This window comes from Coccinella septempunctata, chromosome 8, assembly GCF_907165205.1.
Source record: "Coccinella septempunctata chromosome 8, icCocSept1.1, whole genome shotgun sequence".
NCBI classification, from domain to species: Eukaryota; Metazoa; Arthropoda; class Insecta; order Coleoptera; family Coccinellidae; genus Coccinella; species Coccinella septempunctata.
Window position 1 is genome coordinate 32189494 of NC_058196.1, and position 14645 is coordinate 32204138.

Genomic DNA, 14645 nt, shown 5'->3' on the forward strand with positions numbered 1-14645 from the left:
CCTTGGTTAGAGAATCTTGGCTCAGAGAATCTTGACCTATACAAGAAATTCGTTTCCTAAAAAACTTGGCCTAGAGGAATTGTGACTCATAAGTTCAGTGAGGAGCATTTTGGCACAGATTATACTTGGTAGAGAAAAACCTGGGTTGTGAAAAACTCGACCTGTGAAAAACTTGGTTGGAAAACATTTTGGATTAGAAGAAACTTGAAATGTATGAAACTTGGCTCAGAAGAAACTTGGCTCTTAAGGAAACTGTCTCAGAGGAAACCCACTCTAGTAGAATCTTGATTCAGAAGAATGTTGGCTCATTGGAAACTGCAGCATATGAGTTCTCATAATAAAGCGATGAAAACCAGGAAAAAATGAATTAAATTCGCCTAAAAACACTAAACCTAATCTGGTCTCAGAGAATATTGATCTACAAATAATTTGGCCGAAAAGAAACTTGTCCGAGAAGAATTGTGACTTAGGAGCAACTTCATAAAGAAGAATTTGGCTTTGAAAAACTTTGCCCAGAAGAAACATGGTTGTATGAAATTTTGATTTTGAGAAAACTTTGTGGAAGAAATTTGGAGTGGAAGAAACTCCCATTATAATAACATATAGGGCGCGAACCTTATTTTAAGTACCTACCTTTGTTGAAATTTGTGAAAATCGTTAGTCCCTTGAGTTCTTCATTGTTTATTTTTTGTTTTGCCACTCGGTATCATTTGAAATAATCGTAAAATGTGACTTCTAATAATAGGAAACAACAGATGCTCGTGGTTATCGGTTATGGCAGGAAAACATAATACTATTAGATTAATAAACGAGATTATAAATTCCTGCTCAGAGGATTCTAATGGGTGGATGCCTTATTATAAATCTGAGGCTAAGGCTAGTACCAATATTCCAAGATTATCGCTACTCGAGTATATGCCTAGATACTCAAGGGATTAAAATAGACTGGAACAATTGATTTATGTACCCGCTCGATAACAACTAGCCTTGAAAATTGCAACGACTATCATATTGCTATTTTAGTTTGCAACAAAGCACACTGCATCACATTGACGTGTATCTGTGGTATGTACCAACCAGTATCAACTTTGAGTCACAGTCCTCGGTCAACGATAAAAAAACAAAAAAAATTTAAGGAATTTTGAAAACAGAGTTGCAATGTAGTACCTACGAGAAAAAATTAACGCTGATAATAAATACGGATTTTGGTTATAATAAAAATTGGTGGGCCTAAACTTCGAAAGGACCATATTTGTATTGGCGAAAACAGAATAGATGGTGATGAATGAGCTGAGATATTCAGGAATGTCGCACAATATCAATGAAAACGAATTCAATGACATTGTCGTGTAAGTACCTAACCATATGTATGCTTGGTACGCAAGAGGATAGGCAACCATAAAGTAAGTCAGGTGTGTTCTGTGTAGGCAACTTCTAAGTAATGTAAAACGTATCGTAACCTTACTTAAGTCACCTTACTCGTCGAGATATTACCACCATCTATGATCTGTTCTGTAAATCGCACGACAAGCATTTAACTTGACCCATAACCTGTTGCCGCACTGGTGTCGCCATCTAGTCTAAATTTTAATAAATATAAGATACAACACGTCGAATTGAAGAATGAGTTATGGATTTGCCCCCTATAGTAGTTTTACTAGATCACCAAGTATAGAATACTTCAACGTCTTTTCGAAGATTTTTATGTAGGAGGTGCTTACAAGATGGCCGCTTTACAATGTCTCCTTGACTCATGAAATAAGTAGAAAAATAATTCAGTAAAAGCTTACTACGATTTCGTTGATGAGGATCTGTGAAGTTGTTCGAAGCATGCATACTCTAATGGCGAAAGTGAAGAAGACAAATCATAGAGAGCGCTGCCTGTACCAAACTAATCATGATACAGTACTCCATTTTGATCAAACTCATATGGCCTTTATAGATGGCATCATAATTTATGAAGCAGATAAGAAGATGATTTTCAGATTTGATCATTTTGTGTTTCACTGCTGCTTGCATTACCAGTAGTATAACTACGACAAATCTTATTCCACTGCAGGGTAGAGGAATAGTTCGAATTTTTTCCATTATAATTTCGTTCAGAGCTGTTAAAAGTAGGAAAAAATCATCTCAGATCAAAATCTATTCGATTCCATGAGCATTATGGCATTCATAAATCAATTGTGATTAATGAGACATTATTCACGGATTGTTTATCGAATATTCATTATTCACTAGTGATTACTGAGACTTTATCCACTGTTCTACCAAACTGTATGGTCAGAATCACCGACACAGGCTTTCAACATAGAGATATTGCTATATAACTATATTGATATGACAAAATTACTTTTTTTTTTTTCGATTAATTGGTTCAAATGTTGGAGGAACTCAGAAAAGAAAGGGGAAAGGAACAAACTAGCAGTTTTATTTTTATCCAGGCAAATTCTTCACAATCCAACTTCATATTGAATTTCCACAATCATGAAAACTAACTCGTCTAATAAATTAAAATAATTTCAGTCTATCTCGTTACGTTATCGAACAATTTTATCACTCTCACTGTATAATTGCACTCATATACTCAGGGAAGGTCTCTTCTTTCGATCGCCCTTCGAGTTTTTGCCGAATATATTTCCTAAAACTTTCGATACACTGTTCACACCCAGTTTTCTCCTAATAGGTAACGATTTCAGTAGCTGTACGGACCTGGCTTCCCTCAACAGCGACTGGAAGGCTAAGGACACCCCTGCGAAGTTTTCTGCAGCGCTAACCTCGTAGAACTGACAGCTGTATTTCAGTGACAGCTCGTGGCCATCATCCACGCATACTTCTCTGGAAATAAGAAAATCTGGTGAGTAAATCCCCTAAATTTAGGAGGTAGTACGGGAAAAGTCATCAAAATGAGTCATTTCACTAAAAATTGGCTTTATAATATGTTCAAGATGGCTGAGATACAACCCCTAGAAGTTCGACAAACTTTCATTACCTGCAATGTTCCAAGTCCTTCTTGTTCCCTAGCAATAAGCTAGTGTAGTACGATGGCAACTTTAGCTTAGTTAATTGATTAAGAATTTCTTGAGCTTCGTGAAAACTGTGTCTGTCGTTCACTGCGTAAACTATGGCAAAAGCTTCCCCCCATCTGATGTGCTCGTAAAGGCATCCTTTCTTCTGAAACGGACAAAGTATATATAAGTTGAGGCATGTAAGCTTGATCTTTGCAAACAAGGATCGAGTGGATATATTCATATGCATTCTGCAGGCTTCAAATTCGAAGGGCTTTATATAGGTTAAACCAGATTTGGTAGCAAAAAACAACAAATATTTTTACCTCACAATTTGACGTGTCCAGGATTTCTATTTCCGTTCTGACAGTATCGAATTCAACGTGATGTCTGTAGAAATAATCTGGAAAAAAAGTATAATAAATAATATAATTTAGAACTAAAAGGTGTTGAAGTATTCTTGAACTGCATAACGAATACTGTAACGATGACAATAAAACTTTTATATTTTTTTTTGAGGGTATATCAGTTGGAATGTTACGATCTAACGTGCAGGATTTATTTTTCCGCATCTCATAAAGTAAAACGTAAAGTGGTAGTTCGGTAGACCGCTCGTAAAATTGTAATTGGCGTAAGGTAATGGATACTCCATACTCCTTGGAATTATAGTGATCATTGGCTCGTAGTGTGGTTTCGGATCTCAAATTATGAAGTAGGTCAGTATATCTGTTATTTGTCTGGACTCAAGCCGCTCCCTTTCATTCGGAAATTCATTGAGCTTCGTAACGATCAAGCGAAAGCGATAAATCTTTCAACAGCTCGACTCGTCGTCATTTTCGGATGTGTTGAAATCGACGTTTGTTTTAGGACGTCATTTTATGAGGAAACGAACAGGATCTGTCGCTAGCTCACAGTTTTTCAACGAATTACTGTATTTGGCGTTGGAAAAACGCATTTTTCTAGCATATTGCCGAATTCTGAACGAAATGACCGCATTCTGCAACGTATTCATACGTTATCCAAAGCATTGCAGCGCTTATCCGCGTTATAAAACGCATTTCATGGTTCTGCAACGCATAACCGTGTTCTGCATTGAGAATAGGCCTTTTTATAGTATATACTTTGAGATAAAGCTGCGTTTTGCAGCGCGTTACCACTGTATTCAAAGTTTTGCCACGTTCTGTAGCTCATTTCTGCGTTTTTCCACGCATTATTGCATTTTGCATTGAAAAAACGCATTTGACTAGCAATATGCCGAATTCCCCATAAGATGATTATGTTCTGCAACGCATTCACTTATTATTCAAACAATTGCAGCGATTTTCCACGTAATATAACGCGTATCTGCGTTTTACAACGCATAAACGCATTGTGCATTGAGAATACGCCTTTTTATAGTCGATTGCCAAATTTTTTGAGATAAAGCTGCGCGCGTTACCAAGGTATTCAAAGTTTTGTTGCGTTATGTAGCGCATAACTGCGTTTTTCCACGCATTATTGCATAATGCGTTGAAAAACGCATTTTTCTAGCAGATTTTTGAATTCCTCACAAGATGACCGCCTTCTGCAATGAATTCATACGTTATCCGAAGCATTTTAGCGATTTGCAGCGCTTATACGTTTTCTATAACGCATAACTGCGTTTCAAAACGCTTTACTACGCGTTCTGTAGCACATTGTTATGATTTACAAAGCATTATTGCGTTATGCATCGAATATACGCCATTTTTGAAGCGCGTTGTCATCTTATCCAGAGCATTGCCGTAAGCTGTAGTGATCAACCGCGTTATGCAGCGTATTACTAGGTTTTAAACTCATTACTGCGTTCTGCAGAGGGTATGCGCCTTTTTCTAGCATACTGCTGAATTTTGCACAACATAGCCGCGTTATGCAGCGCATTGCTGCTTTTTCCAAAGCTTCTCCTCGATCTGTAGCGCGTTCTGCAGTATTTTACTGCGTGTTAAACGCACTATTGCGTTCTGCACCGGAAATGCGCATGTTTCTAGCGCATTGCAGAACGCTGTTCTTGAGTAATGTTGCACCATATAACGCATCCTCACTTTATGCAGTCCTCAGCCATCGCGATCCGTTCTGCCATGATCCAATCAAGAACAATGAATGACAGCGGGCTCTAAAACGCGCCATTAACTCGCTGAACCAAGATGCCCGCTTCGGATGCATAACAATGAACCGTCGCCATTCAGCCGACCTTTGCCACAAGAAACGACCGTGGTAATCGGAAGATTCGATGCTTGAATTGATCGAGTACACCCTTCGGGACAAGAATTATAGGAAATTGGAAAACGATAATTCGATGGAACGGAGGAAAGTGAAAGCATCGGAAATATCGCACATGATAGCCCGTAGGTTTCTGCAGAAATTACGTGGTGACAAGTCGAAGTCAACTGGGGGTAAATAGGTATCGATTGTTGGCAATCGTTTTGCTCAGAGCCAATTGGTGCCTGATCAATCAATAGGAAGGAGTTTTATAAAACTTTCAACTGATTATACTACGGATAAAATACTCGTGCAAACTTAAGGACCATTGTGGACCTGAAAGCGTTCGCACCAACAAGAAATCACGGGAAAAATTCAACGACCAACACGCATAACAAGCTGACCAGAACAAGAAGAAAAAAACAACAAACCATAAATAATCGATATGTTTATTTTTGTCCGCGCAACTGCCAGATTTAATTCGTGTGGGCCGACTAAAGGCAGGTACCCTCCGAGTGAAAAATACAAGTAGAGAAAGCATGGTGTGCAAAAACCGCTCATTCGATTACGCCACGGCCGTATTTCAGGCTGGAAGCGGTCATAATTTCCGATACGAAGGCGAACGCGAAGTCTTGTTTGTATGCAAATGCCAATTAGCCACTGCCGCGCGCGCGCTGCCCGGAAAAATCGTGCCCACGTCTCTTTTCGGCTCCGGATCCGCGGACAATGGGAACGCACTGTTTTTGTTATCAATCCGACGGCACAAAGCGATGTTTTATTATGGGTGACGGTAGTGGAAAAACGTCGAAGAATGGAGGATTTGCAGGGTGGTCCAGCGTTGGTCGTTGAAATGGTATTTTTCGAAAACTTGTTGTGCCGAAATGGATGGAGTTCTCAGATTTATTACTAGAAGAGTTGCTCTTTCAGAATATGTATCACATTTCCATCTACGGTTACTTTTATTGAGAGATAAACGACTCGAAAGCTGATCTTCCAAAAATTCTGAAAAAGATGGGTTCAGTTAAAGAAATTACAAGACCGAACAGTCGCACCGAGCTCGATAAAATTTCGAAATATATTACTAGAAGACTTGCTCTTTCAGAATATATATCACATTTCCTTCTACGATTACTTTTAATGAGAGATAAACGACTCGAAAGCTGATCTTCGAAAAATCCTGAAAAAGATGGGTTCAATTAAAAATTCGTCAGGACCGAACGGTTGCACCTAAATAGATGAGATTCTCAGATTTATTACTAGAAGAGTTCCTCCTTCAGAATATGTATCACGTTTAGATCTAGATTGCAAATTTTCACGGACTTTTCAAGGGTTTCTTTGGGCCCTATTTCAATAATACATCATTGCAAACTACGAATGAGAAAGTCCTCCATCTTCTGATCCTTCACGGCGGCTAACGCCTTGTGAATCTTATCGAAACAGCCGGCATAGCGTGCGTTTGCCTCTCGTGCGAAGACCCTTAAGCCCGATAAATCATAATGAATAATTTGCAACGTTTAGCCTGATCCATAACACCGCTGAACCGTGCCGCTGAATTGGGCTCGCCTCGGTGGGGTATTAGAAACGCCACATCGGCATAAAGTACCTTCGAATGTGCCACTTTCCCAGACGTAATAAACCAGCCAACGATTCATCAAGACCCATCGGATTTTTCGTCGTAAGCCGGAGAGTAATGGCTGCCCACCAGATCAAATCCCGATAACACGTTATTAATGCTCACCGCGCAGTCCCCGGCACCCGAGAGAAATTTCACCCATTTTTTAACAAATCTCTGTTTCGCGTTAATAATTGAAATTTCTTGGACGCGGAGGTTCTTATCTTAATATTGGTCATTAATGCGAATACCGAGAGGAGGGCCATCATTATGGCGGTTATTGATGATCGTAATTTGTACCTGTTGTATCAATGTGTATTAGCAATTATGTGCGATCAGTTTTGCTATACGGCCGAGGCCTACGCGACGTCGTGAGTCTTATGGAACGCTGGATTAGAAGAACATTTTGGATTTCGTGCCAAGGCTTGGGATAGGTTTTGATAAGATCGTCTCACAATCTTATTTATGCCCTTATCAGCTGGTGCGCAATTAGCTGAGACCACAGCTTGAAATTGGCGTTTTCACGGCAGCCATGGTCGGTGTGACCGTCTTAATATTTCTATCTTCCAGAAAAATGATTATACATCCAAAATTAGTACATATTCTGAAAGAGCAACTCCTCTAGTAATAAATCTGAGAATTTCATCGAGATCGGTGCGACCGTTCGGTCTTGAAATTTCTGTATCTGATCCAAACTTTATGGGAAATTTTCGAAGGAAAAGTTTTGATACGCGTATCTTCCGGAAAAATCATTGCAGATCTAAATGTGATGAATATTATGAAAGAGCAACTCTTTTAGCGTTAAATCTGAGAGTTTCATCCATTTCGACACAACCGTTTGATCTTGAGGAAGTTTCAAGTGACACCCCGTCTTTTCGGGAAATTTTCAAAGGTCAACTTTCGAGTCGCGTATCTTCTAGGAAAATTATCGTAAAACTGAACGTGATGCATATTCTGAAAGAGCAACTCTTCAAGTAACAAATCTCGAGATTTCATCGAGATCGGTGCAATGGTTCGGTCTTGAAATTTCTGTTTCTGACCCCATCTTTTTTGGGAATTTTCGAAGAAAAAAATTGAATACGTGAATCTTCCGAAAAAATCATTGTAGATTTAAATGTGATGAATGTTCTGAAAGAGCAACTCCTTCAGTGATAAATCTGAGAGTTTCATCCATTTCGATACAACCGTTCGATCTTGAGGAAGTATTAAGTGACACCCCATCTTTTGGGGAATTCTTCATAGGTCAACTTTCGAGTCGCCTATCTTCCAGGAAAATTAGCGCAGATATAAATGTGATCTATATTCTGAAAGAGCAACTCTTCAAGTAACAAATCTCGAGATTTCATCGAGATCTGTGCGACGGTTCGGTCTTGAAATTTCTGTTTCTGACCCCATCTTTTTTGGGATTTTTCGAAGGAAAAAATTTGATACGTGAATCTTCCGGAAAAAACATTGTAGATCTAAATGTGATAAGTATTCTGGAAGAGCAACTCCTTCAGCGATAAATCTGAGAATTTCATTCATTTCGACAGAACCGTTCGATCTTGAGGAAATTTCAACTGACTCCATCATTTGGGGAATTTTTCATAGGTCAACTTTCGAGTCGCGTATCTTCCAGGAAAATTATCCTAGATCAAAACGTGATACATATTCTGAAAGAGCAACTCTTCCAGTAATAAATCTCGAGATTTCATTGAGATCGGTGCTACCGTTCGGTCTTGAAATTTCTGTATCTGATCCCATATGTTTTGGCAATTTTCGAAGGACAAGTTTTGATGACGCGTATCTTCCGGAAGAATCATCTTATATCTGAATGTGATACATATTCTGAAAGAGTAACTAATCCAGCTCTTTGCAGTGGCGGTTCCAGGACTAATTTCTCACTTCGAAAGATGTAACACCTTCATCCAACACTCTCGAATACTGCTCCAACATCATCCAGACAAAGCCCCTTCGTCTCCACCTCCGATTGATAGATTTCCCTCGATGAATACGCGATATCTTCCGCGGACAAAACGAATACAGTTACCTGGACGAAGTCTCGATCGAGCCAGTGGCCCGAAAGATATAAATGAAGCTCACAGCCGTGAGATTATCCCCCTCGACGGCATGAAAGTAGATTCGAAAGACCACAAAGATACCCAGAGGAAGTTATGATTGAGAATAAGGGCCCTGAGCGATCCTATTGTGGATACGATCAGGAGGGAATAAATTGTGCGATCCCCCTTATCGCCGTCAATCTCCTCGTACTTGCATCGACTTCTTCTCTACAACGGTCGTGTGATAAAACGCGAACGACCATTCGAAACGGCGAAATTAAGTGGGAATAATTGGTAATATTCTTTGATGCAACAGCTACAAATCACTACCATCAATAACCTGGTTAATGACGGTGCTTAGGCGCACCACAGGATCTACATTAATAACCTATAATTCGAATCGCATTGGGGGAATTGAATTATGACGTAATGACAAACATAACTCTGCGATAAATTAGCGCGGGAAGGTATTTTTGCATAGTTTCAAGAGGACTCCTTCGACCGTTGTTGCATCTGCTTATCCTACTAGTAAACATGCTGTCAGATAGAAGGTTTCGTGTTTTGTCGTAATTCCAAAACTTTGAATAGCGGTATTCCACAAGGATCAGTTTTGGCACCTCTTCTTTTAAATTTATATCTGTGTGATATCCCTACTACTTCTGAGAAATTTATATACGCATTCCGTCATTCAGATTTTATATGTGAAGAGAATAATCTATCTACAGATTTAGAAATTTCGAGGAATTACTTCTTCGAGTATTTAGAGCTTCTTCTTCTTTGGCTCTGCTCATGTTACCACATGCTACCTACCTACATCATTCATCATAGAATAAGTTTTTACTCAGCATGTTCCTCGAAAAATACCTGGCTGGCAGTGCGCCATCTCATCTCACTTTCTACCGTGCGCACCGAACAAGATCATTATTATCGATATGGAAAATGTAAATGTGGGCAGATATATATTATTCAAAGTCGTGAAACAGAGAGAATTTTTTCGATGCAAGTACTAGGAAGCGCTCTGAGCTGCAAGTGAAACAGATTAGATTCATTCCCGAGATAAAATAGATCATTTTATTATGAACGAGGCTGGGTTTGGTTATCTACTGACATATCTGAGTTTCTGGTCCCATAATTTTCCCGTTTAGATGGGAAAACGATAAGAGTTTTGTTGGTTTCTCCTGGTCTAATCTTGGAGTAACTAACTTGGAAGAAGAATAGCCATAATGCAAGATGAGGCTGTGATTCTTGAAGGTGTATTTTTGAAAATTGTCTTGCTTTTTGCCTTGGTCCACTTAGACTAATAATTTAACATTCCTATAGACATCAACATGGGCTTTGATCATCAGCTCTCTCCATATATGATTCATTGAAAGGACGACATTGTGTTGAAAGCTTATGAACGTCTTAGAAATTCTTTCATCTGCCCAGTTTCTTTTTCAGCTCATGAACGAACAGCCTAACGCGTGCTATGCCCGTGATGTATAAGTGAAAGTTATTGTTCTTTGTGATATATTTATCTTCCATTCGTTTTAATTGGTTGAGAGGCACGATTTCATTTGAGTAGGAACTGCCGACGTGACAGATTTAGTGAATCCACAAAGGAGAATAACAATCTGGATGATTTCATTAGATCGTTCGAATAACAAGCGGCAATCTCGCGAACGCCGATGTTGAAAACTTGTAAGGAATTGTTCGATAAGCTTCGAGAAAATAACAGAGGAAGATGGATTGGTGGTTATGTTATGTTTGCTATATCATCAGTGAGATGCTTGATTTTGGATAAGAATAAAAGAAAACATTCACTTAATATTTGACCTAGGAAGGCGTGAGACAAAAATTCCTCTAAGTTGTCATCTGTCACAAATTTTTTTATAAGAAAACAAAGGACCTCTTCACGAATTCTCATCACCCTGCCCCAGGCCTGAGTTCTCCAATCCAGCACATGCAAATTCGATAACCAAACGACCATATTCAACCTAAAAACCACGATCCACGTCTCGGCGCGGTGGACTTTTACCCATTATATTTCCTGTCCTAAGCCATCATAGTTTATCTCTGTATTCGCACAACGATGCATGCACCACATTTCATCCGACTAACGGTACAACCGTCTATAATACCACCTGGATGTATTTTCTAGCTTGTGGGGCCTTCCTTCCTGCCGTGTCAACAATGGCGAAGTCATGGTTAAATCGATTTCCGTTCTCGCGAGAAACGAAAAAATTGTAGGTTAGGTTGGACGCATGGCGTGTTTATCCAGCTTGAAACGTCTTCATGAATGTTGGACGCTTGCGTTGCCTTCTTGCCCTCTTCGATTCTTCTGGAATTTCGGGTTTTAGGACCACTGAGAGATCTTCTACGACCTCTACAAACTGTCACACGATCTCAGCTCATAAGGGACGTTCGTGGGCCACACAAAACCTTGAAATAAGGAAAATTATTTCGTCTCGACTATCTTGAAATCGCATTGAAATCGATGGAGATAAAATTTAGGCGCCCCACGTGTGGTATATTGTTTACCGGTCAGACATTTTCTTTATTTGTCGCGTTACTATAGGACAGTCATTCAACGCATCGTTGAACGCAAAATTTATCTTATTGTACCTGGAAAACCTGTGGAGTTGTCGACGAAATTGAGTCGTGAATATCGGATTTCTTTCATCGATCCCGATAAGGATCTCTCTATTGAATTCTCTCATTCACACTCGATTTCAAGTGTGTAAAAGCCCCCTGAAACTTTACGGTCGGCCTTGAGGCGTCAGATTTATGGGTTGTGAAATTTGTCGTTATCGTCCGGTCGATCTGGACGGACGAACGTTAGAGGCGTAAATACGCGCTGGCTGTATAAACGGCTACGCGCGCGAAGGCTCGTAAATTTTGTAGGATTTCGTCGGGATCGTCGATATCGCGATTTGCAGGTCTTGTTTTCGGATATTCGGTTATAAAGGGATCTATTACAATGGCGACAATCAACTGTTACGACTATCGTTCATTGAAACTATACCAGGTTGCGACTATCGGCTATCTTCTGTTTCAACCATTGGTACTATCGTCTATCGTGACTATCATCGATTTGGACTATCGTCTATTACGACTATGGTCTGTTGCGACTATCGTCTGTTACGACTATCGTCTGTACGACTATCGTCTGTTACGACTATCGTCTGTTACGACTATCGTCTGTTACGACTATCGTCTGTTGCGACTATCGTCTGTTAAGAATATGTTCTGTTACGACTATGGTCTGTTACGACTATGGTCTGTTACGACTATCGTCTGTTACGACTATCGTCTGTTACGACTATCGTCTGTTGCGACCATCGTCTGTTACGACTATCGTCTGTTAAGAATATGTTCTGTTACGACTATGGTCTGTTACGACTATCGTCTATTGATACTTTCCTGGGTGGCGACTACCGTTAGTTGCTATTATCGTCTGTAGGGACTATCGGCTTTTGCAACTATCGTTGGAACTATTATCGGAGGCGATTATCCACTGCGCTTATACGTTGTTATGACTGATCTCTATTGCGACGATGTGCTGAATCTATTATCTGATGGATCGACTATCGTTTTTGGCGACTATCGTCCTTAGTGAGCATCGTATTTTGCGACTATCGTCTATTGCGAATATCGTCTATTACGACTATCGATTATCGTTCATTACGATTATTTGCTGTGGCAACTAAACGCTGAGGAAACGATCTATTCTGGCTCTCTGTCCATTCAATTCAATTGAAGACGTTGATTGCTATTCCAAACGATCCATTGTGAAATCAAAAGTTCTAAATAATAGGAGAACCTTAACAAAGATGCGACATAAGCAACAGCTTTTCCATTCAATATTTCTATCACAAGATGCTCCTATTTCAATGCCACTAAGTATAATATTTAGATGGTTTGTTGAATATATCTGACCAGAATCTGATTCTAATTGAAAGTATCCATCAATTCAGGAGATTCAAGGAAGCGAAGCGTTATTTTCGTAACATTTCAGTGACCTACAATTCAGCCCAACGTGCAAGTTCAAGACCCACACCGTATATCACACGTTCGAGTTGGAGTGTCGAACGAAACAGTAGCTAGAAGTTCACCCAATTAGTTCACCAATCGAGTTATAACCCATCGGGAATTGAAAAATGCAGATGAATGTTCGAGTTCATTTACAACTCGGACGACATGTCTCGCAGGGACGGATCGCGCTGTATTTCTGAGAGGTAGTGTTATAGGTTCATCGTAAAATACGGACTGACCTGTGGGAGGTTTCTTCGATATGATTCAGGGAAATCTTGAGATGTTTTTTGGCAGATGGACACATTACCGTAACAAATGAGTGGAGTCTGTTCATTTGGAGTCCATATAATTATAAAGGATAGGTTTCATCAGGAGGTATACAGATGGATGCGCCATCTATCGCTGGGTAGACTGATGTGCTACCTAGGTTTCGCATGTCGTTGCCAGATCCCTGTCAAGTGGATAGGGAAGAAGTCGCGGCTTGTACATCATGCAAACCGAGGATTCTTCTGATAGTTTGGAACTGTTTGTGTGGCAGAAGAGTTCATAGGTTGACAGGAATCTACCGATGGTGTGCCTTCGTCTACCTGTCGATAGATGGCGCATCTGTAACTCTCCATTTGAATAATATAAACTCCCAATGCACAAAATCTTCTCATTTGCTTCAGGAACGTACTCTCAAATCGCCAAATTTCCCCAAATTCAACTGAATACAGACCTGACCGTCCGAGGTAATCAATTGAGGAAGTGGCGGATTTTTTCGCCGATTTATGTATCGACAGTGTATCAGTTTACCCGTACCGGCGCCTCCATCGTCTGTCAGGCCTCTGGCGGTCAAGAGGGACTGGTCCTCCGCCGGAGATACTCGTTGCCGAGTGTGACGGACCGAATCAGATCTTGAGGAAGGTTGGGACACGGGCGGCGTGATTTATAGCGGATAGGAAACGATGAAAAATTGCTGCGAGACATCTGTATAAACACCCGCATATATGGATTGTTATGAAAACGAACGGATTACGAAGTGCGGGACTTTGAATTCCGCGATGCCGGAGGCGATGATGGTGGGAAACTTCGGATATTGCCAGGGTGGATGATGTTCGGATCTGTGAATTCGAATTTTTGGTAGCCTTCTTCATGAGATTTCGTATCGCCTACTATCGTCTGTTTCGACTATCGTCTGTTGTGACTATGGTATGTTGCGGCTATCGTCTGTTGAGATTATAGTATGTTGCGACTATGGTATGTTGCGGCTATCGTCTGTTGAGACTATAGTATGTTGCGACTATCGTCTGTTGCGACTATGGTATGTTGCGAATATCGTCTGTTGAGACTATAGTATGTTGCGACTATAGTCTGTTGCGACTATAGTATGTTGCGACTATAGTATGTTGCGACTATAGTATGTTGCGCCTATCGTCTATTGAGACTCTCGTCTGTTGCGATTATAATATGTTGCGACTGTCATCTGTTGAGGCTCTCGTCCATTGAGACTATCCTCTATAGCGTTTATCATCTGTTGTTACTAACTTCCATTTATAGTTTCCTGGGTTGCGACTACCGTTTGCTGCTATCATCGTCTATTTTGTGTTTATAATATGTAGACTCTCTAATATTTCATCTATCCTTCATTGATACTCTCTGCTGTATCGACTATCGTCTGTTGAGACTATAGTATGTTGCGCCTATCGTCTATTGAAACTCTCGTGTGTTGTGACTATGGTATGTTATCGTCTATTGAGACTCTTGTCTGTTGCGATT

The 14645-nt window shown here is 40.1% G+C and overlaps 1 protein-coding gene across 1 annotated transcript in view; it reads right to left on the reverse strand.

Annotated features, from left to right (window-relative positions):
* Positions 1-2411: 2411 nt before the first annotated feature.
* LOC123318625 (ras-related and estrogen-regulated growth inhibitor-like protein) overlaps positions 2412-14645 on the reverse strand; it is a 43374-nt gene continuing 31140 nt past the window's right edge. Inside the window, exons 3-5 of the mRNA XM_044905298.1 lie at positions 3332-3408; positions 2990-3171; positions 2412-2835 (exon numbers count right to left, since the gene is read on the reverse strand). Coding sequence (XP_044761233.1) covers positions 2577-2835; positions 2990-3171; positions 3332-3408 — 518 coding nt within the window. The 3' untranslated portion in view covers positions 2412-2576. The remainder of the gene's footprint in view (positions 2836-2989; positions 3172-3331; positions 3409-14645) is intronic.